Source organism: Cnephaeus nilssonii (genome assembly GCF_951640355.1).
Source record: "Cnephaeus nilssonii genome assembly, chromosome: 5".
In the NCBI taxonomy this organism is placed as follows: Eukaryota; Metazoa; Chordata; class Mammalia; order Chiroptera; family Vespertilionidae; genus Cnephaeus; species Cnephaeus nilssonii.
Window position 1 is genome coordinate 77,807,884 of NC_137076.1, and position 16,006 is coordinate 77,823,889.

General features: G+C 44.4%; 1 protein-coding gene across 1 annotated transcript in view; it reads right to left on the bottom strand.

Moving 5' to 3' along the window:
• Positions 1-588: 588 nt before the first annotated feature.
• The window catches only part of SPOCK1 (SPARC (osteonectin), cwcv and kazal like domains proteoglycan 1), a 471,580-nt gene continuing 456,162 nt past the window's right edge, over positions 589-16,006 (bottom strand). Inside the window, exons 9-11 of the mRNA XM_079772660.1 lie at positions 11,570-11,632; positions 4,390-4,527; positions 589-3,806 (exon numbers count right to left, since the gene is read on the bottom strand). Coding sequence (XP_079628786.1) covers positions 3,619-3,806; positions 4,390-4,527; positions 11,570-11,632 — 389 coding nt within the window. The 3' untranslated portion in view covers positions 589-3,618. The remainder of the gene's footprint in view (positions 3,807-4,389; positions 4,528-11,569; positions 11,633-16,006) is intronic.

The window sequence follows — 16,006 nt, forward strand, 5'->3', positions numbered from 1 at the left end:
CAGAGCTCAGTGTCTCTGGAAAGGATAGAGGTTTTGTTTGTTTGTTTGTTTTTAGGAGAATTGGGGAATTGACAGAGGAGGGAAGGAGTAGGCAGAAAAAGTTTAAGGTCATAAGCAGGACAACAACAGTGAAATGTGATAGGTTAAGGACTAAGAAGCAAAGTTGAAGCCCAAGAGAGGTGAAAGCAGCTAGAAGGAGGGCCAGGTGATGTAGTTTAGACCAGCAGTCGCCAACCTTTCAGACCTCACAGACCACCAGTAGTCTGGGGACCACCGGTTGGTGGCTGCTGCTCCAAAGGTTTCCTTAAACCAGTGGCCACCAACCTTTTGGAGCTCACGGACCTCCAGTAGTCCGCGGGCCACCGGTTGGCGACCGCTGGTTTAGATTGAGTGCCAGGGCTGGAGGTGCCAGGTGCGCTGAGAGGGGCAGGCCAGGTAGGACCACCAGCAGGTCCTCCTCCCTCCCTGTCCAGAAGCTGGGACAGAGGGGCCCACGTTGGCTCTCCTGTCCGCCCACACTTCCCAGAGTTCCCGTGTGGACACGCTGCGAGTTCACATCCAAGCTAACAGAGCACATGCACGCAGATGTTGCAGACAAATTAAAATTTACTGAGACAGACAGAAATGCACCTACTCGGGACTACAGTTAAGCAGTTACTATTAACCAAAGAGTCATGTTCACATTCCAGGTAAGTCTACGTCGAAAAGCATTCAGAATTTACTAGTTTTCTACATCACTATTTCATCTACAAGAGGGACAGCAAACTGACACTTGGGATTTGGTGGCTCTCATTACAATGCTACACACTGAACAGGGACACACATCAGCAATTTTGAGAAAAAGGTATAAAAAGACCCAAACCACCCACTGTAGAAAGGGCTCTGGGATGTTACTGTATAGTGTGGCCAAGGTAAAAACAAAAGAATGGAATCCTGGGCGAGGCATCGTCATTGCCTGCTGGGCCTGGGGAATGGGCCTAAAGAGGGGAAACTGATCCAAAACCTCACATTCCGTATGAAGGGGTTTCCATGCCTAGAATATCTGTGGAAACAAGAAGACATTGATGTGGCAGACACCTAAGCATGGTGGGAGAAAATTCTGGGATTTAAGTTGGATGCTAAGGAAAGAAGTATTTATGGAATAAGAATAAAACTATTAGCAAAGAAGTTTCCAAAAATGAGTGAGGATTCAATGCCTGTCTCAAACAAGGGACTAGATGATCACAGAAGTATTTTTATAATAATTTTTATGGATACCTTGTCACTACCTAAAGGACTCCTGCCAAAGAAAGGAAGCAACAATTCTCCTTCTAAGGCTAAAGTAACTAAAAGAATCTAATCTTTAGTAATTTTCACAAGTGAAAATCATTAAATATTTTAAAGAATCTAATGCTGCCATGCCAACGGGAGGCACAAGAAGTGGCGCTAATGGGGCTCCGCTGACCTGGGGTTCTCTTGGTAGGAGGGCTTCTTATTTCATATTTTAATGAATCAAATATCTTCCTGGAATGCCTCTGAAAATGAGCATCTCAGCACTTCCTGGGAACTGACTCCTGAGCACTCTTCTCCATCATTAAGTTAATGTCAAGGAGCTTTAAGTGTCTTTAATTTGACACTTGTCATAAGATAATTAGTTTCGCTAAGGGAAATCAATTTGTTGATTTTAATTTGTTCTCTCGTGCATTGTCCCAAGCTCGGAGGAGACAGTAACAATGGTTTTCTTTGAGGGTCTAAACTGAGATTTTTTTAATGTCTTCTTTTTATATTCCCTCTTGTAATTTAGCTGCAATTAAACACCTGTTTTCTATAGTATGACCTCAAAGTTTTGTGCAAGTTAGGAAAATAATATTACAGGGAGGTGATGGAGTTGAGATCTGAATACCGAGCTTGCGAGTGGCCTCCCTACGTCTAGGATCTAGGGTCCTGGCTATCCTTGCGTCTATCGGGCCTCAGGGATTCGCTACATCAGGCTTGTTCATTTCCCATCTGAGACTAAAGCCACTTTGTCCAGGTTGGAAAAGGCTAGCTGAGGTGAGTGGGAAAAGCACAAAGAAATGGGCATTTTGGGGTGGACAGTTGGTCAGCTGCCACTGCGATCATGGTTTGGCTGAATCCATTTTTTTTTTTTTTTTTTGCCTGAGTTTACGTCTTTTTGTGGACTAGCTGGAGCTTATGGGGACGGGAAGAAAAACAAATGTGGGGTAGAGAGCCTTGCTGGGTGGCTGGTGGGGCACCCAGGTGGATAGGCGCTGAAGGGCCTGCACTGAACGACACGGGCCACGTTGAAGACTGCTCTTTGGTACTCACCCTGGAGTTTGGGGCAATGGCCCCACCAAATTTTACTTGGGGAAAGAAGCACAAATGGTGAAGGGCTTTCTTCATTAGGACCTTGACACTGGTGTGGGTGAGGGTGTGGAGACAGGACTAGCTCTAAAAGTCCAACCCTCGCTTCCATGTGCCGCTCTGAAGTTCTTTCTAGGCCTCTGTGGGGGATCCTGTACTGCTTGTGTCTCTCATCAAGATTTGTGGATGGAATTAGGGGCAAAAGCTAAACCTGGAGTTCAGAATCCCCATTTTTCTTCTCCTAAGAAATACGTGTACTGTCTCTCGGAGAGCAGGGGCATGTGGCCATGCCTTAGAAAAGCCCTTGGTAGGCAGGGGAGGCGGGACCCTGGGCAGACAGGATGCTGCGCCTGGGGCTTCGGGTGGAATGAGAGAAATGGCTTGTGAAGCTGCCCACGTGGAGTCGCACGGCTTGGGCAGGACAGGGGATTTCGGCACACAGAGGCCCATCCGAGTCAAAGAGGCTCCGGGAAGGAACCTCCTCCGCCTGCAGCTACCAGTGCCAAGTGTTAGTGCAAAAACGGACCTGGAGACACTTTCTTCCAGAATTATGATCCGGGTTGGACAAGCTGACAAATTGGTAATTGTTTTCAAATGAATTTTTAATAGCCAAACAGTTTTCTGAGCGGGTGTGAACCTGGCTTACACACACGGTCTCTCTGTACATGTGTATATATTTATACACACACAGAGAGAGAAGCGTCCAGATACCATTTTTAATAAAGAAAACCAGTTCCCCAAAAGGATTCTTGACTGAATTAAGGCCGTTGTTTGGAGGAAGCCAGATACAGTGATGGGAGTGATTAATTTTTAACAACAAACACCAGGGGTGGCGGGCGCGGGGGAATAAAGGACAGTGTGGTGTGTTTTCCACGACATCCACAAGACATAAGAAAAGCACTTAGACACCGTAAGGCGGGAACCATGCTGTACAACCACTGGTGTGGGGAGTCAGAAAGGGTCTTTGATGTTGCGAGGGCGGGGCTCCCTGCACCGTAGAATCCCACATCCATCACATGCTCGTTGGACAAGTCTCATGGGAGGGAAGGAGGCTCTCATTCAGCAGCCAGTCCTGTCTAAACACAAAACAACCCCTTCCTTCCCACACAGCCGTGTGCACAATCAGAAAGCTCTGGGAACAGGAGTCGTCCGGATCGTAGGCCCGCTGGAGAGCAGCAGGGAGGAGAGACCTTGGTGCCGCGGAGTCTTAGATACAAATGCAGAACAGGAAGTGACTTGCAGTTTGTGCCGGCTGTGTCCTCTTCCCCGTGGGCACTACCATATGTAGCCGACCTCGTCCTCCTTGTCATCGTCCTCGTCCTCGTCGTCCTCTGTTGCCCGGGTGTGCGCCCGCAGCCTCCCCAGCTTGTCCTTCGGCCCCAGCTCCCGCGCGTCCTCCAGGTCGTCCAGCAGCACCACGGAGCCACCGCTGCCAAAGTCTCCCGAGGTCTCCTGCTCCTCTTCTGACCATGCGGAAGGAGGAGAGGCTGAGGTGAGTTTCTGCTGAACTCATGACCCTGTTAGGGGCCCCCTGTACCCGACTTCACTTCAGGGCTAACCTAGGCATTTCACTTTCCAACGCGGAGCATCCCTGCCCAGCTGGGGCTAATCTACACAGTACAGACCCCAGCTTTGTTCTGAGGGAGCCCGAATTCCGGAGATGCTGCTACCTTCTCGGGAGGTTTATGATCCTAATTGAGAAGTGAAGGCAACCTAAGTTGTTCTTGGCCGGCAACAGGTCCTGACTGTCAAAAACTGTTCTCCAGCCCAGTGGCCACAGTGAGTACCGGCCGCTCAAAAAACAATCTATGCATAATCTCATGCAATTTCAGGGTGGTTCTGTCTCCCTACGTCTAGGTCCTGACTATACTCATGTCTACTGGGCCTAAGGGGTTCGCTACATCAAGCTTATTTGTTTCCCAGCTGAGACTAACTTCAGGGGTAAGGTGCTCACTGTACACCAGTCACCTGTTGAAATGTTTCTACTCAGATTTTAACACAGCAAGGACCTATGGGTACCAGAGATCACCGTGGGCTGATACTCACCGCAGCTCACAGCGCCCTGCTTCCTGGAGCCAGCCAGCTCGTTCCCGTACTTGTCTACACACCAGCACTGGCCCGTGCTGCCGTGGCACTGCGTGGCTTTGTAATAGCCCTCCTCGTTACAGTGGGGTATGAAGGCTCCTGGGGAATCAGAGAAGGAGACACTCAGGGGTACTGCCCTCTGAGACTCAGCAGAGGGCTCGCGTGGCAGGCGTGGTACTTGCTACAGGGCTAGCACGAGAGAAGCGAGTGGTTGGTTATTAGTTAGTCAAGATTACCGGGCCCTGAGACTTGCTCAAGGATAGATAGGAAGCACAAATACATACTATCCATATTAATAATTTTTATTTTTGTTTTTTTCCAGATTTATTGAGATACTATAATACAGCACTGCATCAAGTGTAAGGTGCACAGCATAATGACTTGACTTACACTGTGAAATGGTTACCAAATAGGTTTAGTTAATATCCATCTCTCATATAGATACAAAAAAAGGAAAGAAGATTTCCGTGTGATGAGAACTCCTAGAATGTACTCACTAAACAATTTAGATCATACCTCACAGCAGTGTTAACTATAGGCATCATGTTGTACATTATACCCCTAATACTTTTGACTGGAAATTTGTACTTCTTGACATCCTGCTTCTTCTGCCCTGCCTATCTGCTCTCTTTTTCTAGGAATGTTTTTTGTTGTTTGTTCATTTTTATGAATGAGACCATACAGTTTTTGTCTTCCTCTGACTTGTTCCACTTAGCATAATGCCCACAAGGTCCATCCATGTTGTCACAGTTGGCAGGATTGCCTTTGTTTTTATGGCTGAATAATATTCCATTGGCTATATATTCCACAACTTCTTTATCCATTCATCCATCAATGGACACTTGGGTTGTTTCCTTGTCTTGGCTATCCTGTATAATAAAAGGCTAATATGCAAATCGCCCGAACGGTGGAAGGACCGGTCATTATGACACCACTATGACACACACTGACCACCAGGGGCAGATGCTCAACGCAGGAGCTGTCCCTGATGGTCAGTGTGCTCCCACAGGGGAAGCACCGCTCAGCCAGAAGCCCTGAGCCGGGCTCAAGGCTGGCGAGCGCTGCAGTAGTGACGGGAGCCTCTTCCGCCTCTGCGGCAGTGCCAGGAGCAGGCCTAAGCCAACAGTTGGACATCCCCCAAGAGCTCCCAGACTGTGAGAGGCTGCAGGCCAGGCTGAGGGACCCCTCTGAATGCACGAATTTTGTGTACCGGACCACTAGTTGTAAATAATGCTACAGTGAACATGGGAGTGCATATATTCTTATGAGTTGGTGTTTTTGTTTTCTTTGAATAATACCCCAAAGTGAAATTGCCAAATCATATGATAGCTCTATTTTTAACTTTTTGAGGAACCTCCATACTGTTTTCCATAGTGGCTGCACCAATTTACAATCCCACCAACAGTGTACAAGGGTTCCCTTTTCTCTATATCTTCCCCAGCATTTGTTATTTTTATGATAGCCATCCTAATGGGCATGAAGTGGATCTGATTTGCATTTCCCTAATGATTAGTGATGTTGAGCACATTTTCATAAACCTATTGGACATTTGTATATCTTCTGTGCAAAAGTAACTATTCAGGTCCTTTGCCATTTTTTAATTGGATGATGATGTGATTTTTGCTATTAATTTGTATGAGTTCTTAATATATTTCGGATAGAAACCCCTTATCAGATGTATGGTTTGCAAATATTTTCATTTCGTAGATTCTTTTCACTTTGTTGATGGTTTGCTTTGCTGTGCAGAGGTTGTTTAGTTTGATATAGTTCCACATGTTTGTCTTTTATTTTGATGTTTGTGCTTTAGGTGTCATATCCAAAAAAATCATTACCAAGACCCAGGTCAAGGAGCTTTGTTTTCTTTAGGAGTTTCATGGTATCCGGTCTTACATTTAAGTCTTCAATCAGTTTGAGTTAATTTTTTGTGTGAGTGGTATAGGATAGGGGACTAGTTTTATTCTTTCATGTGTAAAAATCGAATTTTTCCAGCACCCTTTATTGAACAGACTGTCTTTTCTCCATGGAGTGTTGTTGGGTACCTTGTTGACCATACATGCACGGGTTTATTTTTGGGCTCTTGATTCTGTTCTGTTCCATTGGTCTAAGGTGTGTTTGTATGCCATCTGGTTTTGATTATTATAGCTTTACAATGTAACTTGAAATCAGAAGTGTGGTGCTTGCTGCTTTGCTCTTTTTTTCTCAGGATTGCTTTGGCTGTCGGGGGTTTTTTGTGGTTCCATACAAATGTTAGGATTTCTTTTCAACTGTTAAAAATGCCATTGGAATCTTGATAGGGACTGCACTGAATATATAGGTAGATGGTTTTGGGTAGTATTATTAATTCTTCTAATTAATTAAAGATGAAATATAGTATAAACGACAAAACAGTTAGAACTGACTGAAAAGGAAGGCACTGTGTACCAAAATTGGAGGGAGGCTACCACAGTGAAACTTAAGAGAAACATTCATAGCTTCAAATGCATTTATAAAAAACACAACTAACAAAACTTTCAAATCATAAGATACCTTTTGATTTTACCATGCCTTTGTTTTCTTTGAATAATATCTCATGGATTTCAGTATAGAGCTCTTTCACCTCCTTGGTTAAATTTATTCTTAAGTATTTTATTGTTTTTTATGTTACTGTAAATGGGGTAACTTTATTACTTTTTCAGATAATTTGTTGTTAGTGTGTGATAGAGGCATATAATTTTGTTTCTGCTATTTCTGTATCAAACTAATGAATTCATAAAATTAGGGCATTTTTGTCTTTTTCCATACTCTAGACATTTTATATAAAATAAGAATGACCTCTTCCATAAAAATATTTTGGGCCTGGTGCATATTGGGGTAATGAGTGGCATTCTGATTTAAATTAATTTCATGGGTTTTTTTAATCCAGTTGAGTCTCCTGGTTCTTTGTGTCTCAGATATGGTCATCATAGGTCTATTTCAAGTAGGTTTTCATCATTGTTATGAACTGGTTGATAGCAGTGGCTCTTGAAGTGTTCACATAGGACCAGCAGCTGCAACATTGCCTGGAAATGTCTCAGAAAAGAGATTCTTGGGCCCAACCCCAGACCCACTGTGTTTGAAATGGTGACTTAATTAACCCCTCCATGTGATTCTGATACACACGGAAGTTTGGGAATGGCAAGTTTACAGTATTCTCCTATATCTGAGGTTACATCCCACTTCTAAATTCACAGTAGCATTTGAACCTTTCATATTGGCAACAGTCGGTCCATGCCATTGTTTTCTGCTTTAGTTGTAATCATTTCAGCTTGTTGCGGTGTTCCTAAAGCTTCCTGATTTGAAAGTTAGTTGTGTTTTTTACAAATGCATTTGAAGCTAGGGATGTTCCTCTTAAGTTTCACTGTGGTTGCCTCCTTCCAATTTTGGTACACGGTGCCTTCCTTTCCAGTCAGTTCTAAATGATTTGTAGTTTATACTGTATTTCATCTTTGAGTATTTACTTATTTTTAAAACCCAGATGTATGGGGTTTTAACAATCTCATGTTTGACTTCCACTTTTATTGGGTTGTGGCAAGTGAATTTGGTCTGTGATGGTTTTTGAGATTGATTTTCTTTTTTTGGCATAATCTGTGGCAAATATTTCATGTGTGTTTGAAAAGACTAATTTCTATGCTAATGTAAAGGAATACATGTATATGAATGCTAATTGATCATGCTATTCAATTCTTCTCTCTGCCTACTTGAACTGTAAGTTTTAAGGGGAGAGCTGTATTTAAAGTTTCTATTTATAAATATGACAATTCCTCCTTGCAATTTTGTTTTAGTCAGGGGTATACCAATTGATGATGTCACATAATAAAAGGCACATTTTAGCAAGATGATACTGTCTTTATTTTTGGAATTCCAAACAAAGTGGTTGTTTCTGTCAGATTTTAACAATGCTATAACAATGAGTCTTTACTATCTTAATTTCAAGTTTCTGTGTTTTATATGTAACTCTCTTTTCAAAAATGCAAATCAATAGTCTCTGAGTTAGATCCATTCATATTTATGGTTATTACAGGTTTGCTCTTATTTCTACCACTCTATTTTGTGTTTTCTATTTCCCCCTTTTCTGCTTTGTGTTGAAATGATTACATTTTATGTATTCCATGATTTTCTTCTATATCTTATTAGCCTTAAATTTCCCAGGGAAGCATATTTTTACTTACTAGAGGCCCGGTACAGAAATTCATGCAGGGGGGGTTCCCTCAGCCCGGCCTGCACCCTCTCCAATCTGGGACCTCTGGCTTCTAACTGCTCTCCTGCCTGCCTGATCACCCCTAACTGCTCCCCTGCTGGCCTCATCACCCCTAACCGCCTCTGCCTCGGCACCCGACACCCTGGCTTTGTCTGGAAGGATGACCAGAAGATGTCCGGTTGACCCGGTCTAATTAGCATTTTACCCTTTTAGTAATATAGATAAGATCTAAAGTTAATTTATATTTTGTTTTCTTCCAGAACAAATCAGAAATTTAACATTTTTACCACTTTTTCTCACTGCCACCAACACTCTGAAATCTTACGTTTAGCTTGCTATCAAAAAATGTTATAGCATATTTATGTAGATTTAGCTGCATGTCTTTTCTCACAGTTAATTCCTCTGGGATTATTTATCTTCTGCAGAGCAAATCATCCAAGTGAGATTCAGTACGCCTGGGATTGGGCACATCGCTGTCATCACACTTGAGCATGCTCGTGGGATAAGTTGGCTTTCCAGGTTGCAAGTGGTTTCCTCTCAGCACTTGGAGATATGATTTCTTCAGTCAGTTGCTAAGCTGATTCTTATTGAACTGAAGATAATCCTTATGGCTGGTTTAGTTTTGGTTTTTCTTAGGGTGCCTGTCTGATGACTGTGCTCATCTTCTATGGGGGCTTCTCCTGAGTGAGTGGACTGTCTGCATCAAACCTGTGAAGACAGGCTTCCGCTTGCTATTGTGGTTTCCTACTCCCTAGTTTTATTTCTGATTTTTTAAGACTAAGTACCTTTTTAAATTTACCTCTTACTTGATGGCATAGACCCCAGAAAGAAGTGTGGCAAGGGAGGGAGAGATTTTTACTACTTGAACCTGGGTTTGAGCCCTGATCCAGCTGACTGGAGGGACTACTGTAAACACTCCATGTAGCAGGCTCCTCAGCATCACGGATGGGCAGGGGCCCCCAGAAAACCATCCCTAAGTGATAGGCAAGCCTGCTGATGCTGCAGTGAGAGAGGCGGTGCCCACACTCCAACTTAGGGACTCTCTCAGCACCCCAAGTCTTCAGGGAGCAGGAGGAAGAAAAAATAGATGCTTTCAGTTAACAAAATGCAGAGAGATTCATGCACAGAGGCTCAAATAGGACCTGCAAAGGAGAACAAGCAGAGAGCTGGAGAAACGTGGCTGCTCTTCGAGCTGCAGTTGGAAAACAGGTGCCTAATAAACCAACAAAACAACACTGGGCTGAGCCCGCAGGTGGGCAGGAAGCAGGTGCTGCTCTACACCTATAATGTGACAGGATGACCACTCTTTTAAGTAATTATAATGGATTGTAATGGCAGTCATTGTAATGGATTGTAATGGCAGTAATTGTAATGGATTAGAATTTGTTGTTGCTTGTTGTCTGTATTCAGGGGCATTTCAATTTAAAGAACAATGTATTATATTAGAAGATTTCACCATGAGAAAAATAATTTGTAAGCAGATAAACGGTATTTCTATGAGTCAGCCAGAGTCATTGCCATGTGTGGGGAGATGTGATAGGAAGTAAACTTGGAAACTAGGTGGACTCATGTCTGGAGAGAAGAAGGCATTTCAAGTATGTGAGCTCAGAGAATGGGAGATGTAACATGTTATCTCAGAGCACGTCTTATGTCTCATGCGTTATGAATTAATGAAGCAGTAAGGAGATATCCACACCCAATGGAAACTACTTTAAAAATAGCACTATACTCGCTCCGTAAGTACCTGTGGAGAGACCCCCTCCCCCCACATTTCTCCACGTGGGAGGTCACTTGGGCACAACACTCAGACCCAAGTGACCTCCCACGTGGAGAAATGTGGGGGGAGGGGGTCTCTCCACTTGGCCTTCGGGTCAGAAAAAGGCCTTCCTGTGCTTACATGGGGGAAGAGCCGAGGGCCAGACAGGTCAAGTTCCCAACTCTGGAGTGTCGGGTGTGCAGAGTTTGAGGCAAGCAGTGAAATAAGTAACTTTCAAAAGGGGAAGGGAGGAGTGTGTACTCTGAGGTGTCAGGAGGGGGAAACTCGCCTGACAATCTGTGACAAACCTGCCCATTTCCATCAGGTAAATAAACCTCCGCAATGGCAAGCTGCCTAGGGAACGCGCTGCCCCTGAATGCTTAATCAGAATAATCCTGAGTTATTGCTGCAGCTGGTCAGTTGTTTTTTAAAAAAAGGAAAGCACATGCTTACTCCTTTTTTCCAACGAACAATGAGTTGTACCCACCTTTCAGGGCTGGCGTGGAGCTAGAGGGGGCGTGTGCTCCCGCAGGCCAGCTCTGCTTCCCCCACCTCGGCCAGACCTGCATGTCTGGGAAATCACACAACCCACCTGCTTCCACCTTATCGTTCGTACAAAGGAAGGAGAAGAAATGTGTGGTGTCCAGGCCAGACACCTTACACTTCTTTTCCAGGGATCGCGTGAGCATGGGAAAGAAATATGCTCACGTCCGCTCACGTCTGTGAGTCCTATCTGATAGTCCTACGAGGGAGGATGGCTCATCTCCTCCTTGAACGGGCAGCTTGAGCTGGGGATACAGGAAGTTCTATCATTTTAGAGCTGGAAGGAACACCCGAGAGCTCCCTTCAACGGCTGTGCTTGAAAGAAGAAAAAGCAGAGATTCGCTGGAGCTCAAGGTGAGGGGAGAGACTCCAGCCCCGGCTGGCTTGCCCACCAGCCTGGCCTCTCCTTTGCTAGTTCTCAGCCAACTCACCAGCCCTCATGCTGGGCCCAGCTGACTGTGGCCTAGTACCAGCTGCCTGGGGGAGACCTGTATGGGGTAAAGTGAGGCATTTCCTTCATGAAACGCGGGTCCCTAACTGAATAACCATTGCTGTGCTCAATATCACTGCAAGAGACATGTTGCTTTAATTGGTTGTTGAAATGAGTGGCAAGAAGCTGTACTTACCCAGCAGGCTTTTCCCCTTGCTCAGCTTCTGGATCCTGCTCACTTCATTCTGGCAAGGGAGACCTGCAATGGAGTGTATGGAAGTCAGGGATCATCCCTAGCGACTGGCATCCTTCCTGACAGGAAATGCAGACAGTGGCACACCTGGGAGTGGGTTACTGCACCTGCTGTTACTACGCAGCAAAACAAATCCAGGCCAGAGTGTTACTAATTAAAAAGACAAACTCACACCACGAGGTACTTAAAATAGTACTTGGGGGCTCCTTGTACAGGAATTTTCTTCCCACTACCATCTCAAGCAAATACCAGGTGTCTAAGAGGTGATTTGCTAACAGGCTTTCTATAGGGAAGTAAATAATGAGCTGGGGACCGGCGCTTCCTAGTGGGTATGTGTTCAGAATCCACAGACCAGCTCACCAGAGGGAAGGGGACAGACACTGAGCCTACACCGGGTTCTGCTGTGGAGAGGAAGCGGGGTAGACTGGGCCTCATGGCTTACTACCCAGGAGAGTACAACAGGCCTCGCAGGACAGTTAGGAGGATGCACAAGCCATCCAGAGAGACAGCGAGCGTAACTCTCAGCTGAGTGCTTTGGGCACATGTCTCAGTCTCCGAGCCTCAATTATAAAACACAGGCTGTTATGAGCAAGCACAGAACCCTCAGTTCTCGATGAGGGAAGCACATGGCTAAGCAGGGCATATAAAAGGGTATCACACTCTTTTACTCCCTAGAGAACTTTCTTCCATTCAAGCCCAAAGAAAGGTGACCTCCCTAGTTCTTAAGACTTCCCAGGACTCACCTGTGCAGGTCCTGTGCCTCTGGGAGGCCCTGCCGGCCCTCATGGTCCTCCGGGCACGGACAGAGGTGCTCTAATCCCCAGGGACCTGACTACCTCTAGTGCAGGTGCGGGGCCTTGTCAGCACCTGGTCACATCTGTCCCCTGCGGGTCTCCCCGAGCCACCAGGCCTGCTGCTTGTTCCCGAGAGAAACTGGCTCTAAAATACATTGTGTTTACTTCTGGGTTTAAGATACCAACTGAAAACAACAAAGAAAAGGGAAAACAAATTCCATCTGTGATGATTAAATTTGGTGTTTACTGTGATAAATAATGAACATTTACTGAATTCGTAGAATGTACCAGACAGTGTCCTAGAACTCTGCATCTTCATTAGTTTAATCTTTACAACAACCGTGTAAGGCGCTTAGCAAATGGAAATTCCTCTCTGTGGGAGCAGGACGGAGCAGCAGCCGTGGGCACGGGAAGAAGGCCCTGGAGAGAAGGGCAGGAAGATCACACCATCTCCGATAGTGTCCTTTGAAACAGGACTCATACTGTAAGGCTTTTCCCTCCAATTGTGCTCCATCCAGTGGTTTTAAAAATTCTGCTTATTGAAAGGTAAGGAAAAATAAATCGGACTGAGACCTGCTAACCACTGCTGCAGGGAACAGAGGAAAGAACAAAACTCCAGGTGAAGAGTCGCCACAGAACAGGTTTGCTGCTGAGCAGGTGAAAGTCAAAACCCAGCCCTCTCTCTGTGGTCAGGGGTTCTCACAGAAAGGAGGCTGCAAGGCTAGAGTTGAATGCGCAGATACAAAGGGTCAAGGATGAAAGTGACAGAGAAAGAGGCCAACTGAGCAATGAAAGAACAAAGGCTCTGTCTGAAGCTCCAGGGTTGATGCGCAGCATCCACTGCAACCGGTGCTCCCGAGAAGAGGGTGATCCAGCGGGACAGAACCGCTCAGCAGAGGGGTGTGGGCTGAGAGACTGAGACATGTCCTCGGAAATCCGTGCCCTTAAAGGTGAAGAATTCCAGGCAAAATGGTTCTACCCCCAGTAAAAGGGAAAAACAATTGGTATGGGTTCCCATTATTCTGTACTTATACCCAGTGCTAGGAGAATGTTTTAAAAAGGTATCAGAAAAGAAACTGTAACTCCAGGAAGTTTATGCTTAGCATCTTTGTTTTTGTATAAAAAACACACAAATACTTTCACATGGACTAATTCAAAGTATACATTCCCCATGAGAATTGTTTAGGGGAAAATGTCTAAAACTCAAACTCAGTAATAAAACTAAAGAGAATAAAATCAAAACCAGTGAACAAATAATCCTATACATGAAAGCTTAAAAGTGGCTCTAACAATTGTCTTGGGCCAAAGAGGCACTGAGATCCTTAACTACAGAACTATCTACAAATTAGCCATAATGGAAATACCAGACACCAATATGGAAGGTCTACAGATCAGGAAAAACTTTGGAAAAAATGTTTAGCCTCAAGTACATAATGATGAAATGTGGAAGGAAAATGAAAACCCCAGAACTGGTTCGGGGTCAGGGACAGAGATGGTGGGGACCTAACAAAAAGTAAAGTAACTTATTTAAGAAAATGGTAGAACCACACAAAATGAGAAACAAACAGAAAAGAAGTACTACAAATTACCTTGTCAACTCACCCAGCCACAGGTGTGGGTCCTGCTGAGAGGGGAGCCTGCCCTGACATTCCAGGTCCAGGGGAGGCCTAAGCACTGAGGCTGTGCTCACCAGGCTAAACCTGAACCCTGGCTAAGGTCGCATGACTTCGTAGGAACTCAGGCCCAAATCAGTCACTAAGCTTCATGCTGAACGGCTGCAAGCATTTCTATTGAAGTAAAAAACATGGCTATTATTTAACATCAATTTGGAAGTACTAGCAGATGTGATTAGAGAAGAGAAAGAAATGAGGTATGGAAATTGTGAAGGAAGACAGAAAATCAGCACTGTTTGCAGATGGTATGACTGCACAGCTGAAACATCCAAGGAAACCAACCAGAAAAACCACTTACACACAATGAGAATTTAGTAAGGTGGCCGAGAACAAATTAATATCGAAACCACCACTGGCGAGGCAATACAATGAGAAAGAATTGGTTTCATTTACAATGGCAACAACAAACACAAGGATGTAGAATGTTTGTGAGAACAGAACTTGTAACCACCCTGGTCCATAGACAGATCCTGTTCTTGGGCAGAATGATTCAGTTCTACAGCCATCAGTTCTCTCTACATTAATATGATTGTGCCTGATTCTAAAAAGAAACCAGTAAGCACTTTCTTATTGAATAAACTGATTCTAAAGCTCCAAATATATGAGAACATCCAGGAAAATTCTGAAAAAAGACCAATGGCAGTGGAGGTTGGCCCCATTGGATATTAAAACGGACTGTAAGACAACTGTAACTTGAAGTTTAGAACTACCGAATGTATGGTTCAAGTAATAGGACGGAATAGACGGATATACACGTAGGAGTTCTCTATGATAGAGGAAGCATTTCAAATCGGAAGGAGAAAGATGGGTTAGTCAATAAATGTTTTCTGACACGGGTGGGAGGGAGGGTGGGGGCTGGGACCCCACTTGACTGTGCAACAAAAAATCTACAGTGATACAAGATTTCAACAAACACACACACACAGAATCCCTAAGTGGTGAAGGAAACACACAAGAGAACGGCTTTACTATCTTAAAGTGGGAAATAACTTTCTCAGCTTAATAATGTAAGCTTTGTGGCTGCTAAGAGGCCATAAAATAAAAGATGGAGAAATCTATCTTAAAATCTAACATTTCTCCCTAGCTAAAATACAGTTGAAGCTGGGAAAAATCATTTGCAATACGTATGACTACAACAGTCCTAATATCCTTAGAAATAATTCCTATTAAAAACAAACGAACAACCACAGGACCCAATAGAAAAATACTAGGCATTTCAGGGAAACTGAAGAGTGTCTCAAACAAACATAAAGAAGTTCAACCTAAGTCATAACACGGGAAATGGAGTCCAGAATGATCACATAGTTTGTGAAGAACGTGGGCCAAGAGGTATTCTTGTATATTTTTTCATGAGAGTAAAAATTGCCCTCTTTGGAGAGCAAATTGGAAGCTGCTCAAACTTAAAAATGTGCATGGCCTTTTGACAAGTAATTCTGTTTTTCAGCAATGTGTCATATAATTCTATAAACATACACAGGTATGTACTTCTCACTGAGTGCTCTTCTGTGATGCCTACTTATATTTTCTGCTGTATGTGTACTGTTTGTGCATTCACTGCAAACATACACAATTTAAAAAATATATTTCCATTGATTTTTAGAGAGAGGAAGAGAAACATTGATGCAAGAGTGAAGCTTCTATCACCTGCCTCCTGCACGGCCCCACCAGTCATGGAGCCCGCAGCCCCAGCATGTGCCGTGACCCGGAATCAACGCGGCAATCCCTCTGTGCTCCGGACAACGCCCAACCGAGCCACACTGGCCAGGGCAACACATATACAATTTAAATGCCTTAATGTTCATACCCCTTTCTTTCCCAGGGTGGGTTCGGACAGCCATGCCTATGGTATGTTATCCTGGAGGCCTGAACTAAGCTGGACCAGACTTCTCTGGGTTTGGGATTGGAAGCGAGTT